This window comes from Siphateles boraxobius, unplaced genomic scaffold (assembly GCF_051911475.1).
Source record: "Siphateles boraxobius isolate OS27281-9 unplaced genomic scaffold, OSU_SipBor_1 49, whole genome shotgun sequence".
NCBI classification, from domain to species: Eukaryota; Metazoa; Chordata; class Actinopteri; order Cypriniformes; family Leuciscidae; genus Siphateles; species Siphateles boraxobius.
This window is the reverse complement of record NW_027509130.1, coordinates 7,797,010-7,815,047: the sequence shown is the minus strand read 5'-3', so window position 1 is coordinate 7,815,047 and position 18,038 is coordinate 7,797,010. Positions and strand designations below refer to the sequence as shown.

The 18,038-nt window shown below is 38.3% G+C and overlaps 1 protein-coding gene across 1 annotated transcript; it reads left to right on the top strand.

The window, feature by feature from the left end:
• Positions 1 to 11,051: 11,051 nt before the first annotated feature.
• LOC143710981 (cytochrome P450 2K6-like) lies at positions 11,052 to 17,653 on the top strand. Its single transcript, XM_077202270.1, has 7 exons — positions 11,052 to 11,178; positions 12,536 to 12,696; positions 15,691 to 15,853; positions 16,482 to 16,631; positions 16,712 to 16,872; positions 17,052 to 17,231; positions 17,298 to 17,653. The coding sequence occupies exons 1-7, from the start codon at positions 11,142 to 11,144 to the stop codon at positions 17,478 to 17,480; spliced, it is 1,035 nt and encodes a 344-aa protein (XP_077058385.1). The 5' UTR covers positions 11,052 to 11,141; the 3' UTR covers positions 17,481 to 17,653.
• Positions 17,654 to 18,038: the final 385 nt, after the last annotated feature.

Genomic DNA, 18,038 nt, shown 5'->3' with positions numbered 1-18,038 from the left:
GAAACACTAATCACTGATATGGTGACTTCAAATGACACGCTTTAGAGTTAAACCTCTGTTAATTCTCAATAAAACTTCTGTAGACGTCTGACAGAAATAAAGTCAGTCTGGTTAGTAATAAGTTAAGCTGGTAATGCTGTTTGTGGAGTTGTTTATTCCTCCTCTGCTGAGATCTTCACAGATTTAATGTCGTCTTTTCTCTTCAGTTGATTTCATCCAAGCCTGTGGCTAAAATTACTCCATATTTAATATACACAGATTTTTTTGGCTACGATTAGGTCCAGTTCGGGTTTATTTCTTTGCTCTTGGCTGTCATGTGGCATTGCTATGCAGATTTCATGTAAGGCTGTGTCTGAAGTCAGTTTTAGTCAGAGATGTAAAGTCCAGGTTCAGAAAGTAAAAGTCCTCCTCAGTATTTTGTTCCAATCACCTGGATTTGCTAATTCAGACAGGAGAGAGAACTAATTAGTGAAATCAGCTGACTGAGTTCATGGGTGGAATAAACATATGGCAGGACTTCTACTCATTGGCCCCTGGATTTCCCACCTCTGTACTTGAGCAATGCACAATTGTTCACTGAAAACACTATTACAATTGTAACAAACACCAAGGATCAAGAGTCCAACTAAAGCAAACACTGATTACCATATAATGATTGAATTAATTAATGAATGGTGACTCAAAATGAGGCATTTTCAATAAAACATCAACATCTAAAACTCTGTTAATTTTCGATAAAACATCAACATCTAAACCTCTGTTAATTTTCAATAACAACTTGTGTAGACATACAGTATGACATAAAGTCAAACTTGTTAGTATAAATAAAGCTGGTAATGGATGTCAGTGATTCAAAAATTGTAAACTCAAAAAAATGTACCGTAAAATTACTGCAAGAAATTTTTCTACCCAGTTGCGACCTACACACAAAAACAAACGTATAGCGAACAATATAGTCTGATTCATCAACAAATTACTCTTATGAACTGATTCTTATAATGAATTGTTCAAAAAGACTCAAGTTACCAGTTTGAATAAGTCAGGGGAATCTTTGACTGGATCAACTCACTCAAACGTTACTGAATCAACTACTTAACTGCAAGCAGAGGTGTAAAATCCAGGGGTCAGACAGTACAAGTCCTGCCATACGTTTATATGTCACTAACTAGTTCTATCTCCTGGCTGAAAAACTGTGCTATTTCAGGAGATTGAAACAAAATACTGAGTAGGACTTTTACTTTATGAAGTAACAAAGTTTTCAATTCTTTTAGTAATGTTTGTCTTATGTGTAGGCCTACTTTAGTTTTGTAAACTTAAATCGTTTTTATTACTGTATGCTTGCTCATATGAAAACATTAATTAACCCCTTTCACAAGTCAGATTTGGATCGCAAAAATAAACTATAGCAGTTGTAGATACATGGAAAATCATATTAGCTAAATATTAATTTTGGTCGAACAGAAAAATGAAAAATCCAGACAGATGATGTCAAATTTACAGTTGCTCTTCAAGCAGCTGCATTAGAAACAGAGTTTGCAGAGTTTATAGTTTTTGTTATTGTAAAATTATGCCTTTAAGACCCCAACTAATGGAAACACTAATCACTGTTATGGTGACTTCAAATGAAACGGAGTTAACCCCCTGTTAATTCTCAAGAAGAACTTCTGTAGACGTCTGACAGAAATAAAGTCAGTCTGGTTAGTAATAAGTGAAGCTGGTAATGCTGTTTGTGGAGTTGTTTATTCCTCCTCTCCTGAGATCTTCACAGATTTAATGTCTTCTTTTATCTTCAGTTGATTTCATCTAAGGCTGAAATTACTCCATATTTAATATACACAGATTTTTTCCAGTTCTGGTTTATTTCTTTGCTCTTGGCTGACATGTGGCATTGCCATGCAGAGGTGTGAAGTCCAGGTTCAGAAAGTAAAAGTCCTCCTCAGTATTTTTTTCCAATCACCTGGATTTCCTAATTCAGACAGAAGATATAACTAATTAGTGAAATCAGCTGACTGAGTTCATGGGTGGTATAAATATATGGCAGCACTTTTATTCTTTGGCCCCTGGATTACCCACCTCAGGTGACAACAAGTGAAATCATCTGCATTCAATTAAAATGTAAAATACATGTTTTGGTGCTGTTTTGCTTGGTTTAAACTGGCCTCAAAGCCTGGTCAAACTGCTCAGGTAGTTTTGCAGCCACAACATTTGTTCCTGAATAAGATGAGAAGAGGCAAACAAGCTTTTATTTCAGTGGGACTGATCTTGTTTTATGAGTGTAAACCTCATACAACCTAACCCGCCCACCCCACAATCCCAAATTGAGTCCCTATCAAATGTCTAACACATTTTGCAGCTAGAATACTTTCTTTTTTTTTTTTTACAGAAAGAAATGATCATAAATTAATAGTTCTGAACACAGCAAATCCGATTAGGCTTGTGTTTTTATTTATTTTTCTCCAGCAGGCACTTATTTATACATAATAAACATTCAGAGGTGGGTAATCCTGGGGTCAAAGAGTAAAGGTCCTGCCATATGTTTATTCCACATGAACTCAGTCAGCTGATTTCACTAATTAGTTATATCTCCTGTCTGAATTAGCAAATCCAGGTGATTGGAACAAAATAGTGAGGAGGACTTTTACCTTCTGAAACTGGACTTTACACCTCTGCATAGCATGCCACATGTCAGCCAAGAGCAAAGAAATAAACCAGAACTAGACCTTACCATAGCCAAAAAAGATGTGTATATTAAATATGGAGTAATTTCAGCCACAGCCTTAGATTAAATCAGCTGAAGAGAAAAGAAGACATTAAATCTATGAAGATTTCAGCAGAGAAGGAATAAACTATTCCAAAAACAGCATTACCAGCTTCACTTATTACTAACCAAACTGACTTTATTTCTGTCAGACTAATCAATACATCTAATCACTTTTTCTCATTGTTCATCTGGAAGTTATAACTCAATTATCGCAGCCAAACAAAATATAATGTTATAAGTTTAAGGGTCAAGAGCCCAACTAAAGCAAATACTGATCACCATAATGGTGAGATACAATTTTAGATTTTCTCCTTTGGTGATTCTGTTATATCTTCAATAATGCTCAATCATCTCTCAATTATTCACTTAATTATCTCATTAACTTCAACACTAAAGCAAGATATGAAAGGTTTTTGTGCACTAAATAGTTTAAAAAAACAAGTATATTATTTAATAAACAACACTGCTAGATATGCTGTAGAATCAAATGACTTCTATTATGAAAACTACATTATTAAAATCACAAAACCTACATAAAGCATTGGACACAGAATAAGATCAGGGATTCAGGCAATTGCATGATGATATCAGGATGATGTCGTCATTATGTTAAGCCCACCCGCCGACTCTATACATGATCTGATTGGCCTGACCAGTTTTTGTTTTTTCCAGCTCGAAAGTCAACGGAGAGTTGCTAGACCACACTGGCTGCAAAATATTTTTTGCTGCTGCTAGGGTGCGTCTAGATTTCTAGGCTAGTCCCACATAACTGGGTTACGTTAAACAAACATAATTTTTCATGTAACTTCAACATCATGGAATTAAGTCATTTTAAGCGACCCAATTAAACTCCGAGCAGAGTGTTAAATGAACACTGAAGCAGTGTTAAAGTTAGTGAGATAATTGAATAATTGAGTGATGATTGAGCATTATTGAAGACACCTGATGTTAACAAGCAGAATCACTGAAGGATAAAACCGGAATGTTTAAGTTACCGTTATGGTGATCAGTGTTTGCTTTAGTTTGGCTCTTGACCCCTCACATCTTTAATTTTACATTTTGTTTGGCTGCTGTACATGAGTAAGAACAGCCAGAAGAACAAATTGAAAAGTGATCTGATGGTATTGGTTGTGTTTTAACATAATCATTATTTCACAATCATTTGGTCTGAGTCACTAAACTCATATTGAACCCAATTTCTGAGTTGAGTTTACCTTATGGAATATAGCAGCACTGTCATTGTAGGGCATACCACTTTTAGCCTTTTCAATTAAATCCAAATGATCAAATCAATAAAAAAAGAAAATTCAAAACAGAATTTATGTCGGCACACACAGACATGTATCACCCTCTGAATCTCAACAATGGTGACAATTATAAAGCATGTTGCAGTGCATTCTGGGTGCCACCAATCAAAACTCATTCATGGCTCCCATCATGCATTGCTGCATGAATAAATAAGGAGCTTATTGTCACAGGTCGGGAGGGCCGACTCAGTCTACCCCCTCCCTTTTGCCAGTACCACTGAGGAGCAGACCAGAAACCAAGCAGAGCAACGAGGTAAAAATTGAACAGACTTTATTGACTTAAAAGAATTGGTAAATCCTAATCTAAAACTTCTTCTTTCTCAGCATCCAATGGCTGCAGGGGACGTCGGCGGGGCAGCAGGTAAGTGATCAGTGCAGTCGGCTATTGAAGGGGCGTCGACTAGACCAGCAGGTAAGTACTCTCGGTACGGTTGGTGCTCTCAATACAACAAGTGCAGGAAGATTACGGCTGTGAAGGAGCGTCGACTGGACAGCAAGTAGGTACTCCACGTACGTTTGGTCTCCCCAATACGTCAGTGCAGAAGGCTTAGGGCTGTGACAGGGCGTCGACTGGACAGCAGGTAAGTACTCTTGGTACGGTTGTTTCTTCTCAGTACAACAGGTGTAGGAAGCTTACGGCTGCGAAGGAGCGTCGACTGGACAGCAAGTAGGTACTCCACGTACGTTTGGTCTTCCCAATACGTCGGTGCAGAAGGCTTAGGGCTGTAAAAGGGCGTCGACTAGGCAGCAGGTAAGTCCTCTTAATACGGTTGTTTCTTCTTAGTTCAACAGGTGCAGGAAGCTTACGGAGGTGAAGGAGCGTCGACTGATCAGCAGGTAAGGTACTCCACGTACGTTTGGTCTTCCCAATACGTCGGTGCAGAAGGCTTAGGGCTATAAGGGGTATCGACTGGACAGCAGGTAACTGGGTTTATTCCCACTCCCCAGAACAGCGAGGATGAGACGAGAATGCAGCGGCCTCAGATGGAACCCAATCCGAACAGCAGGTAACTGGATTGTCTCCGTCCCCCAGAACAGCATCAGTGATGAATCAGAGTACAACAGGCTTTAGATACACAACACTCAGAACGACAGGTACCTGAGTTTCCTCCGCTCTCCACAGCAACAATAATGAGACCAATGCAGCGGACTCCAGATGGGACACACTCAGAACAGCGGGTAACTGGATTTTCCCCGTTCTCCAGAACAGCATCAATGATGAATCAGACTACAACAGGCTGTGGGTATTCAACACTCAGAACAGCAAGTAACTGGATTTTCCCCGTTCTCCAGAACAGCATCAATGATGAATCAGAATACAACAGGCTTTAGATACACAACGCTCAGAACGACGGGTACCTGAGTTTTCCTCCGTCCTCCACAACAGCAATGATGGGACAAATGCAGCGGACTTCAGATGGAACACACTCAGAACAACAGGTAACTTGATTTCCCCGTTCTCCAGGACAGCATCAATGATGAATCAGAATACAACAGGCTTTAGATATTCAACACTCAGAACAGCATCAATGACGAATCAGAATACAACTGGCTTTGGATATACAGCACTCAGAACAACAGATGCCTGGGTTTCCTCCGTTCTCCACAACCGCAATGATGAATAAGAATACAGCAGGCTTTAGATGTGCAACACTCAGGACAACAAATACCTGGGCTTCCTCCGTGCTCCACGACAGCGATGATGAAACAGAATGCAGCGGGCGTCAGATAGGAAACACTGAGGGCAGCAGACAACTGGATTCCCTCCGTTCTCCAGGACAGCCTCAGTGACGAATCAAAATACAACGGCTTTTGATATACAACTCTCAGAACAACAGATACCTGAGTTTCCTCCGTTTTCCCCAACAGCAAGGATGAGGCGAAATGCAGCGGGCTTCAGATGGGACACACTCAGAACAGCGGGTAACTGGATTTCGTCCGTTCTCCAGAACAGCATCAATAATGAATCAGAATACAGCGGTCTTAAAGTCCGTTTCCACTTGATCTCTTCCTCAGAAAACTCCCGACTGTAACACAAGGCAAGACCGATGGACACGTGACAGAATTCTGTACAATAAGCATTCGATAACTTCACTTCAACTACACACAGTGGGACACAGCATGAACTCACGGCACTCTCATCCACTCCGTGAAAATTAAGGTCACGGCCAACCTCCTCGCTCTGGACAGCAGGGGTAGAAAAACGGAAGAATTCAGCGACTGCAATCACAAATCCTAAACAGCTGTCTTCTCATTCAGGCGTCTGAACTCCGCTTCTCGTGTCACCTTTCCTCATATATAATCTTTTCGTGTATAAACCACATATAATACAGCCAGTAGAAGGTTGGGATAGGGCTGGGCGATATGGAGCAAAAAATATATCTCGATATATTTTGCTATATCTCGATATACGATATATATCTCGATATCTTTACAGGAAAAATAACCCAACAAAAACTAATGCAAAAACAAATATGCCAAATACCACAGTCTTTTTTTTTATTGGAGTGCAAAGAGGTAGGCAGTTCATGTAGTCCAAAGTGCTTCTGCGACATTTAAAAAAAAAATCCCTGTATACAAAAATAATAATTGTATACAAATTAATTGCTGTATACAAAAATAATTGCCACCTGTCCCGTTTTACCGGTTTTGTCATCCTTTTTAATAACATGTGCCGGGAAATGTATCGTTTTCGAAAGGCTGTGTGAATGTTCAAACCATGGTTCAAACCGTGTAGCGTGCGCACGGCAGATAGGGAGAGAGCACCGTGTAGCGCGCGCACGCCAGAGAGGGACAGAGAGCGAGAGACCTTGCGTGTGTTTGCTAGTGTGCGTGTGTGCCTCAAGAAGTGCATGTAAGACAGCATTTAAGACGATCTTTTTAGACGAGTTCTGTAGCCTCCGGGCTAGTTGCGGGCGCCGCCATGTTGAATGAGACAACACGCGAGGGGAGGGGGAACAAAAGCAAGGAGGCGGGGGCGAGCACAGCGCAGAGAAGACAAAGCGGCAAAATCAGAATTAAATATAAACAATATATCGATATATACGATAAGTCAAAATACATATCGTGTTTAAAAAATATCTCGATATATTTTAAATATCGAGATATCGCCCACCCCTAGGTTGGGACTTATCTTAACCCCAGTAAGTGAACTCGATAATATTTCATAGATGACTTCGCCCTCTGCCTCTCTGTTCTCCGTCACCCAGTTCTTCGTAACGGATTCCCTGCACACGGATCGATCTCGCCAGCCGATTTGTCCCACAGAAGACTCTCAGTCTCTCTCAGCAAGAAGAATAGTTAGAATGCCACAGCAATCCCACCCAACACACACGATCTCTCCAAGTTTCGCTTTTATCTGTTCCTAAAAGCGGCCTGTCCCAATCGTCACACAACCACTTAATACGCCGCACCTGCTGTCACTTTGTCATCAGCGGCTGCTGTTGCTATGGTAGCGACGCAACCGAAACCGGTTTGGTGTTCAGTTAAAAACACTGCGGGTGGAAACATCCCTCCACGGACTTTTTAGTTCCGTCTCTCATTCGTCACCTCGTGACATTATGTTCAGAGGTGATCTGTTTGTCACCATTGCTGAGATTCATACGCTATTTCTTGATGTCTGTGTGTGCCTTCATTACATATTTTGTTTAGTTTATTGATTTGATTATTTTGTTTTCAATGAGAATGTTAAAAATGTTATGCTCTACAATGACAGTGCTGCTATAATCCATAATAGTGATGGGAAGTCCAGTTCTTTTCAGCGAACTGGTTCAAAAAAACGGTTCACCAGGTCTTTTACGTCATTTCTATCATCCCAGTGGATACAAAATACTTTAAATTAAAGGCAGTTGTAATCATAACTTCAGTTAAATAATAGCACTCATCGTCATAATCATCTTGTATAAGTTTCTTACTTTTACATTTTGCAAACGAACCCTGTAGCCCACAGGCGATGTGCAAACGCCGAATTCGGCCCCTCATTTAAGTCCTCGGTACACTCGTGCTGCGTGCTCATGTATCAGCACATCATCAGTTGGCCGAAAGAAAGTTCTGTTTGGAGACGGTACTATCACGCATGCACAGTATCTCCAGCTCATCGGTTCTCTGTATCGAACGTGTCCGAAAGAAACAGTTCTCGATTCTGTACTGGTGATTCAAGAACTGCAATAACCAGTTCTTGACTCAAGAACCGTAGCATAGGCCATCGATGCATGTCTCCAGTATGTTTAATACGTTATGTTTTATAGCATTATAAACATTTACTTAGCAGTGCACCATTAAACTTTGGCAAGAGTTTACATCAAAGATTTATATCAACTTAGAAATTAAATGAGCTGTTCCTGAAAATATTATTTTAGTATAATAATAAATGTTTAGTTTGACAGTTTTACAATCCGCTCATTGCGTTTCCAAACTTTAAAATAATACAGTAATAATAAAGTAATTATGTGATCAACATGTTTCCAACATATTTTATTTTGTTACACTTAGCCTACTGACGTTCAACTAAATACTTAAGAAACTTGCATTTCGTCCCTCAGAAACGAACTGCACGCATGCTCAGCTCATCAACTTATCAGTTCTCATTATGTCGAACGTGTCCGAAAGAAACAGTTCTCGGTTCTGTACTGGTGATCCGAGAACCGCTGTACCTACTACCTGTGCGTTCAGTAGTACGCGCATACGCAGTATCAGTTGCTCGTGCTCATCACTTCTCTCAGCACAAACATGTCTCAGTTCAGTGAACTGTCGGAGTTACTGGAGTAAAATATACTCCGGGATATTGGTTTATTTCGATTTTCGGTTATTTCAGGCATGTCTGAAAGTGAGTAACTTTAGTAACTTGTGGATCAGCGCTGAGGCAAGACGCGAACTGTTTCGAACAATTTAGTCCGATTTAGTGTACTGGTTCGACCGGTTCACTATAAAGAACCGGTTCAAATGAACGATTTGTTCACGAACCAGCCATCACTAATCCATAAAGTAAACCTAACTCAGAAATTGAGTTCTATTTGAGTTCAGTGATTCAGGTAAGATAATTGTGAAATAACGGTTATGTTAAAACACAACCAACACCATCAGATCACCTTTTCAATTTGGTCATCTGGCTTTTATAACTCATGTAACTCCAGTAACTCCGACAGTGTGTTGTGATTAATAATGTGAGATCCACTTTTCTTAAAATCAAAACAGGGATTCCTCAAGGCACGATCTTGGGACCCATACTCTTCAGTCTCTACATTAATGACTTGCCAGATGTAGTATGTCCAGATATAGGTCTACAGATGTATGCAGATGACACAGTGGTATATGCATCTGATAATACCTATATTTCTGTGGCTGACAAACTAAATGTTAACTTAGAAAAAATATCATCTTGGCTGACCTCATCTTGTTTAACCTTAAACACCAAAAAAACAAACTCTGTCTGCTTTTCAATTAAAAAACTACCTCTAACACAACTTTTGAACGTAAAAATTAATGGGGAACTTATTGAACAAGTACCTGAAGTGAAGTACCTCGGAATAATTTTGGACTATCAGTTGAACTTTAAAAGTCATATTAAGAAAATCTGTAAAACCATTAAGGCCAACTTGAGCTGTTTTATGATGATAAGAAACTGCTTGACTCTTGACTGTGCTTTTATTTTTTTTAATTCTATGATTCTAACATGCATATCTTATGGCTTAACCACATGGTCTCAAGCTCATCAGTCATCAATCAAAACCATAGAGTGTCTTTATAACCGTGCCTTGAAAGTTTTGGACAAGAAGAGAATAAGGTACCATCACTGCCAAATTCAAAGCAAATATAAGATTTTAAGTTTTGCTAATTTTATTTCCTTGCATCTGGTTAAACTGGTCTTCAAATGCTTGAATGACGCTGCTCCACCACCGCTTTGCAAAACAATAACAAGACAGCAAAGTACTAGATAAATCACCCGTTCAGTGTCAAAAGGCAACTGTAGGATCCCTTTTTGAAGAACATCATTTGCCCAGGCTGCTTTTTCAGTTAAAGGGGCAAAATTATGGAATTCTTTGCCAGACCATTTGAAATGTATCCCAACACTAGCCTCCTTCAAAAAAAAAAAAAAAATCGTGGTTAATTCAGGAACAATATTGCTCCCATACTTAGTATTTATACTTTGCTATCTCTGTATATTTCCTGTCCTTTTTTATTTAATTTCTTTTTTCTTTTTTTTATTATTGTAATTTTCTTCTCATCCTTTTAATAATGTTAAACTGTATTTTTTATCAAAAAGCCCTACTAGGGACAAGTGTCGTGAATTAGCTTTAGCTAAAAACACTATGATACATACATCAGATGACTGTTAAAGTTGATCTATGTTATTTGTGTCTGTCCCTATCTAAATAAACTATTAAAAAAAATTTACAGCAGGCAAATAAAATGTAAAGTTAAATATGTGAGGATCAAGAGCCCAACCAATACAAACACTGGTCACCATAATGGTGACTTCAACATTCTGGTTTTCTCCTTCAGTATTCTGCTTGTTACCATCAGGTGTCTTCAATAATGCTCAATCATCACCCAATTATTCACTTAATTATCTCATTAACTTTAACACTGCTTCAGTGTTCATTTAACCCTCTGCTCGGAGTTTAATTGGGTCGCTTAAAATGACTTAATTCCATGATGTTGAAGTTACATTAACAAATTATGTTTGTTTAATGTAACCCAGTTATGTGGGACCTGTTGACATAAAAAAGGTAATTTATGGAACCTGTTGACACAAAAAAGTTAATTAAAGCCAACATATTTTTTTTGAGTGTACATGAAAAAAAATTAAGACAATGGCTGTTATTCTTACAGTAGAAAGACTGGTAAGTCATTGTCTGTGTCTGCATTCACTGATACAAATTCAAGAAAGCTGCACTGTTTCCAATTACATTTAGGGTTAGCTATTTCTTTTAAATCAGCTTACCGATGACAGTTATGCAATTTTGAGTAAAGTTTACCCTCCTTATGGCCCCTCCTATACTTCTCCTATACCTACAGAGTACATAAGAGCAAGACTACAACCAACATCAAACCTAAACGAGATCTCTCTGATTATGGCTTTAACAGAAATGTTACTCTCGCAGGGCAAAGGTACTAGTGATGTTACGTATGACACTGAAGCTTCGATGTGCGTTTTGCAAAAGCGAAGCAATTTCTATTGAAGCCCCGTGTCGGGGTGTGTATTGGTTTCCCAGAGGTCACGTGATCGATGACAAACGAAGCCTCACTTTCTGTCCAATCACATGCGCGTTTCGCTTTGGGTGTCAGAATGTTCGAAGGTCCTTGTTGGCTCAGTCTGGTTGATGGGTTTGTGAGGAGACTAGAGTGCTGTACTTTGAATTTATCAATACATTACATTTAAATAACCAAAACTACTTATTATTTTTTTTTGTTATTGTTGTGTAATTTTGTTTTTGTAAGATCGTTGGACTTTTGGTGTTTTTTTAGGTAATTTGGTGTTGGTATTTGGGTGTTTGGTGAATGGTTTGTATTTACAGCAATGGCAACAGCCAAAAAAAGGAAGACTTCCCCTAACTGGGAATATTTTGAGCTTATAGCTTCCAATGAATGCATTTCTAAAAAAGTGCAATTTCTAAAAGAAAATATAAATATTTATTTATTTATTATTATTTTATTTTGTATCATTGTATTGTATAATTGTTGTCTTATATTCAGTCAATGTACATGTAGTCACTCCCAACAAAAAAAAAAATTATCCTCACATTTCTGAGGTGGAAACCTTTGTCTTCTGTTGGACAGTGCAGTAGACCAGCGCAAACAAGCTCAAATGACACTTCTGATGCGATCCTAGAAGTGGATAAATACCTTACAGAGACAAAGATACAAAGAGCTGAAGATCCACTTGAATACTGGAGAATGCAGAAACATGTCTACCCCATCTATATACCTTGGCATTACAGAATAATTAATTTTTATCACCTTTCTGTCATTCCTACAGTTACATAAGCACTATCACTGCCAAGTGTCAGATGAACAGATGATCCTATCAAACAATGTCCTTATTCACTGTCTGTGTGTGTGTGTGTGTGTGTGTGTGTGTGTGTGTGTGTGTGTGTGTGTGTGTGTGTGTGTGTGTGTGTGTGGGTGTGGGTGTGTAGAGAGAGAGAGAGTAGACCTACATTAGATCTTAATAAATAATATGCTCATTTTATATTTTATTGTCACACTTTAATGGGTAAAATAATTTATTTAATAATGGACAAATCAAACACAAATGTGTAAGGCTTTTTATTTGTACACATAACATTGAAACTATGGAGTGTGTTGTGGTTGCTTCATCTGACAGAGAAAGGCTTCTGGCTGCTTTATTTTAAATAAGCACCAGATGGCGCTGTTCTCGACAGTCTCGAAGCTTTGAATCTTTCCCCGGAACAGTTAGGGGAAAGGCTCATTGCTTCACGAGGCTTCATTTCCCCATCCCTAACAGGTACAATACTTGCCCTGCTGTTGTTTTTGATTATTTTTCTCTTTTCCATCAGCTCAAGCTCTCAAGATGAGGGAAAATATCCTCCAGGACCCAAACCACTGTCACTGCTGGGGAACCTGCACATGCTGGACCTCAAGAAAACCTACATGAGCCTGTGGGAGGTGAACAAACATGCTTAAATCAGGTCTAACTAAATTAAGCATTGCTTGGTAATTGGTTGACCTAAATTGGTATTATCTAATTGTGTACTTAAATTTAACAGATGTCAGCTATTAAACCTAATTCATTTGTGAGACTCTGTGGTGTAAAAAGGTCACATTAGTAATTAAAGGGAGAAAAAAAAACACTTAAGCAAAACATGAGTCAAAGTGTCTAATAGTTTTTATTCATTTTATTGGTAGCCCACTGTAAGCATTTTTGGGTATAATATGTCACAGTTTACTTTATTTTGCCATCCCAACTTACATAAATGAAATATAGTGTCCTGCACCCACTAGTAAAAAAAAATATAAAAAAAGGTTATCTGGTGTCTGAATCATTTTTGGTTTGAATGTAGATTCCTAGTGTGTGCCAGATTGCTGGAAAGCAAATTAGCCGGTGGTAAATTAACACTACTCTGTCTTTAAATGGGAACCACCAGCAGGGCGTTAAAAGTAACACTGAAGCATTGTAAGGTACGTTTACACGACAACGATGTGCTAAAAACTGAAAAGTTTTTTCTTTGTACAGATAGCAACATTATCAAAACTATCCCCGTTCACACGGATTTGTGAAAACGATTATTAAAGCTGTAATATATATGCCAGACTATAGTTGGCGATGTCACTTTGTAAAGAAAGACTACGCGCCAGCGCACATACACATTCTTTTACTACAGTATTACTTTGTCTTCTGGGTAAATTTCATCTTCACAAAACCAGAACCATTCACTGTAATCCCAATTTTAGAATGTTCTCCTCTGATTTAAAGTCCCTTTTTACTTCCTTTAGGAAAAAGTAAAATTCTTTGAACACAAAGGCTTTGAAATTATATGATCATTGAGTCTATTGTAAGGAACCTTTAATTTTTCATGATGACAAAATGTTAGATTATGTTGATCTGTCTAATTCTTATAACCGTTATTTCTTACTGTTATTATCGGTACCCTTTCATTTACAAAAAAAAAAATTGTATTGACTAAACATGTAATATGCATGTGCATGACATCACCGGATTCACAGATTCACGTTTTTGTAGTTTACACGGAGATGATAAGGATGTATTTTTAAAAACTTGCACTTTGAAATCTGTTTTCAAAAGTTTGCGTTTTCAGGCCACCAAAACGCCATTGTCGGCCAAAACATAAAAGATATTCTGTTTTTAGTTGTACATGTCATGTAAACGGTCCCTTAGAGTTACTTATATAACTAAGTGATGACTGAGCTTTATTGAAGACACCTGATGAGAACAAGCAAAATCACTGGAGAAAATTACAACTGACTTGCAGGCTCAGCCTTAGATTAAATCAACTGAAGATAAAAGACATTAAATCTCTAAAGATCTCAGCAGAGGATTAAAAAACTCTAAAAACAGTATTTCAAGCTTCACTAATAAATAATAAACAGAGAAGAATTATTGAGAATTTACAGAGGCTTAGATGCTGATGTTTTTAAAAAAAAAAAAAGTTTGGTTTGAAGTCACCTTTCTGGTGATCAGTGTTTGCTTTAGTTGGATTCTTGACACTTGATTGTGTAACATTAGTTATTTTCTGTCTGTTCTGTGTTTGTTATGGCAAGAACTATCAGAGAAAATGTGATAAGACAAAATTTGCCTACTTATTGATGATAAAGAAGTAATCTTCATGTAATAGCCTCATTCACTGATCTCACTCAGAGTCTAATCTGGTTTTATAGGTGATGTATTGTGAATTTAACCTCATTGATGACAGTAGCACTGTGACTGAACCTCTTGATATTAAAACGTGTTGTGATAATCTGAAATTATTGATGGTGAATATACTCAAGGAAAAGATTAGTGAGGTATTTTACTTTATGATGATGAAAACAATATCATCTGATCATCTTTGCTTTTCTGTCTTTCTTTGCAACAAATTATGTGTTTTGATAAACACTGTTACAAAGACCAAGTCAGACTGCCAAACTAAAGGACACACTGATCAGCTGACCAAACATTTTCAAAAACAAAAATCAACAATATAAACCTCTGTTAATTCTCAAAAAGGACTTCTGCAGGGATCTTGTGTGATTTATTGTCTTCTTTTATTTGCAGTTGATTTCAGGCTGTGTGGCTTTAAGTCAGTTGTAGTAGTTGTATTTCATTTTCTGAGAGTGCAAGCATGATATTGAACATTGGTAACATTGATTCAATGCCATTACCATTGATTTTTGGTTGACATTTCAAAAAATTGTCAACATTAATTGCAGGGGCATACGTGATGTTAAATCATCGCAGCTAATGTAGACACATTAACATTGATTTAAAATTGTTTCGATGGTGGCTTGCTGTCTGGGTAGTTTAATTAGGGCATTTAAGTAGCTTTTATAAACATGCCTTACATTACTGGTTTGCATCTTTAGACAAAACAATGACAGTGACACATTTTAAGATGTGTCAGTGCAAAACAGCTCAAACATGCATTTTAGTCTGCGACTAGGCTTAAGCCTTGTCTGTGAAACAGGGGGACAGTGTTATATCATGGCTCAAGTACAATGCCCTTCAGAATAAATTCTCAATAGGGCCTTTCCTCTCATTCCTTATTGCTTACTTACTACACGTGCCAAGTTGGCATTCACTGGCAAGCTTACTGTGTTTAAAAATTACAAAATATAAGTCACATAGTTCTCACAATCGCTAGGGTAAGAGTTAGTGGTAATGTTTGACCAGGGAGACAGTCGTCATACCTGATGGCAAATGCACAAAAAAGAGCTGATACCAATACATAGATACACAGTTAGACAGACAGATTCTGTGTTCATTCAAAGGTCACTGTTCCCACTAAGCTAAACGTTATGGGTAATGTGAGACCAGTGAGGACAGGATGTGTTGATGTATGGATGTGTTGTTCTACGTGCCCGTGGATGGATGCCAGTGGATAGATATGGATGGATAGATTCAATAGCCATTTATGGCTTTTCTTAATAGTTTCTCTCTTGGAGCTGTCAAAACAATATGGGTCAGTTTACACAGTGCACTTGGGCCCCAAAAAAGTGGTAATATTGTCAGGATATAAAACCATCATAAACGCACTAGTGATCCTTTCAGAGGAGTTTGGAGACCGAGATATTACACCCATTTTCCATGATTTCAACCAGGGATATGGTAAGGTTTCACATCTTCAGATGATCAATTAATAAAAAAAAAATTTGTCGATGTAAGACTTGTCTCGTATATAAAGTTGCAAATATTTTTTTTTTAAATCGTTTCCCTTTCATTCGGTCACGTTCGGTGCCATGTCGGACTGACCGAGGAAAAGGACATTTTGCCAGTAGGCCAATCTACTTCGAGTGTAACAATGGCTCGTGCCAATGATCAGGAGGCTTACGCAGGGCACTGGAAGGTAGCAGGAACAGTGGCACTTTGGTAGGGATTTCTATTCGTTGGTCAGTCTGACGTGGCGTTGAACGTGTCCAACTGAAAAGGAAAATCTCATCGGCAGTTGCTGTACCACCGCTAGGTGGCCGGATCATCGGCTCGGCTCCTCAGTGAAAACCTGAAAATGCGATGCACTTTCTGCTCATTATATACGCGTGCTGCGATGCGGAGCACCTGATGCAAATATTGCATGCCAATGTGCATTGGCTCGTTTAGGTACACTCGAAGTAGATCAATCTGACATCGCCATTCCCTCCTTAAGGGAATGAGGATTACATACGTAACTGAGATGTTTTTATTCTAGTAAGAAATGTGAGGTCCACTTTAGAGTAATGGGTAAATTATTCCTCTGTAGGGATTGTGTTTTCCAATGGTGAAAACTGGAGAGAACTGAGACGCTTTGCTCTCACAAACCTGCGATATTTTGGAATGGGAAAGAAAAGAAGTGAAGAGATTATAATTGAAGAAACAAAACATTTACAAGAGGAATTTGAGAAGTTTGAAGGTAAGATTGTTAACCACAAGGACAAGATCATGATAGATGAAACTAATTTGAGTATAAACATCTTATTCGCCCATGTGCAGGAAAACCATTTGATACAAATCTGCCAATGGCCATGGCTGTCTCGAACGTTGTCTCTGCCATTATCTACAGCACCAGATTTGAGTACAGCAACACTAAGTTACATCACATGGTCAAACGAGTTTACGAAAACATGAAGATGACTGGATCAGCTTCAGTTCAGGTACCCAGACATTCCTGTTCAATCCACCAATAATTCATTAACAAATTGTTATTTTAAATTATTCAAGAAGTACAATAAAGATTTATTGTTTATAATGCATGGTTTTAGAGTATTTGCCAAGGTGTATATACAGTGTGCAATGTTACATTATGATTCTTTGCAATTGTGCTTGTTTGTAGCTCTACAACATGTTTCCTTGGCTTCGTCCTTTTGTGATGAATCAGCAACGTATTGTGAATAATGTCAGAGAAATATTCAAACAAAGTGAGGAAATATTAAATGGTCTGAAGAAAACACTGAACCCTAAGGAGCCCAGAGGAATCGCTGATTCTTTCCTGATCCGACAGCAGAAGGACAAGGTACTGTCTTAAATCAAATAGATTTGCAATTACCATTTTTGGCTTTCATTGTCATGACTTCTGCAGGAATCTGGCAAAACAGACTCTTTGTACCACCATTCAATGAATTTACAATGTACAATCAACAACCTGTTTGGTGCTGGTACTGACACTACGGCCACAACGCTACGCTGGAGTCTTTTGGTCATGGCCAAATACCCTGAAATGCAAGGTATGACTGCAAATGCCCATCTTAATGCATACATTTGAACACTGGAAAAAAATATTGAAACAATTCTCACTTCTTTCTTTTATTTACTACTTCAAAGGAAAAAAAAATATTTGTTTACAGTGAACAAAGAGTCCTCAATCATAGTCAAGTCAAGTTACCTTTATTTATATAGCGGTTTTTACAATAGAGATTGTTTCAAAGCAGCTTTACAGAGATAACAGGAAAATAATGTTGTAATAGTATTGTTAAATACAAAATTAAATATCCCCAACTAAGCAAGTCGAAAGCCAATGGTGACAAAGGCAAAGAAAGGCAAAAAGGCAACAGTGGCAAGGAAGCAAAACTCCATAACCTTGGGAGAACCCAGGCTCAGTCAGGGGGCCAGTCCTCCTTTGGCCAATGAACGAAAAGTGTATGATTATGATTCAGGCATAATCAGGTCAGAAGTCAGATGAGATCAGAACTTTCACAATATTTATCCAGTTCATCTGGTTGGGGTCGGAGTCATCACGCCGGTATGGAGACGAGTTTGTTGAGGTGTCCATGAGGCCTTCACAGGGTTGATGAGGCTGGCACTTCAGGGATGTGTTGTCGTT

Coding starts and splice junctions, on each gene's coding strand:
- LOC143710981 (XM_077202270.1), top strand. CDS start 11,142: ATGGCTTTAACAGAAATGTTACTCTCGCAGGGCAAAG. Junction 11,179..12,535: donor GTTACTCTCGCAGGGCAAAG/GTACTAGTGATG, acceptor CATCCCTAACAG/GTACAATACTTGCCCTGCTG. Junction 17,232..17,297: donor TCCGACAGCAGAAGGACAAG/GTACTGTCTTAA, acceptor TGACTTCTGCAG/GAATCTGGCAAAACAGACTC.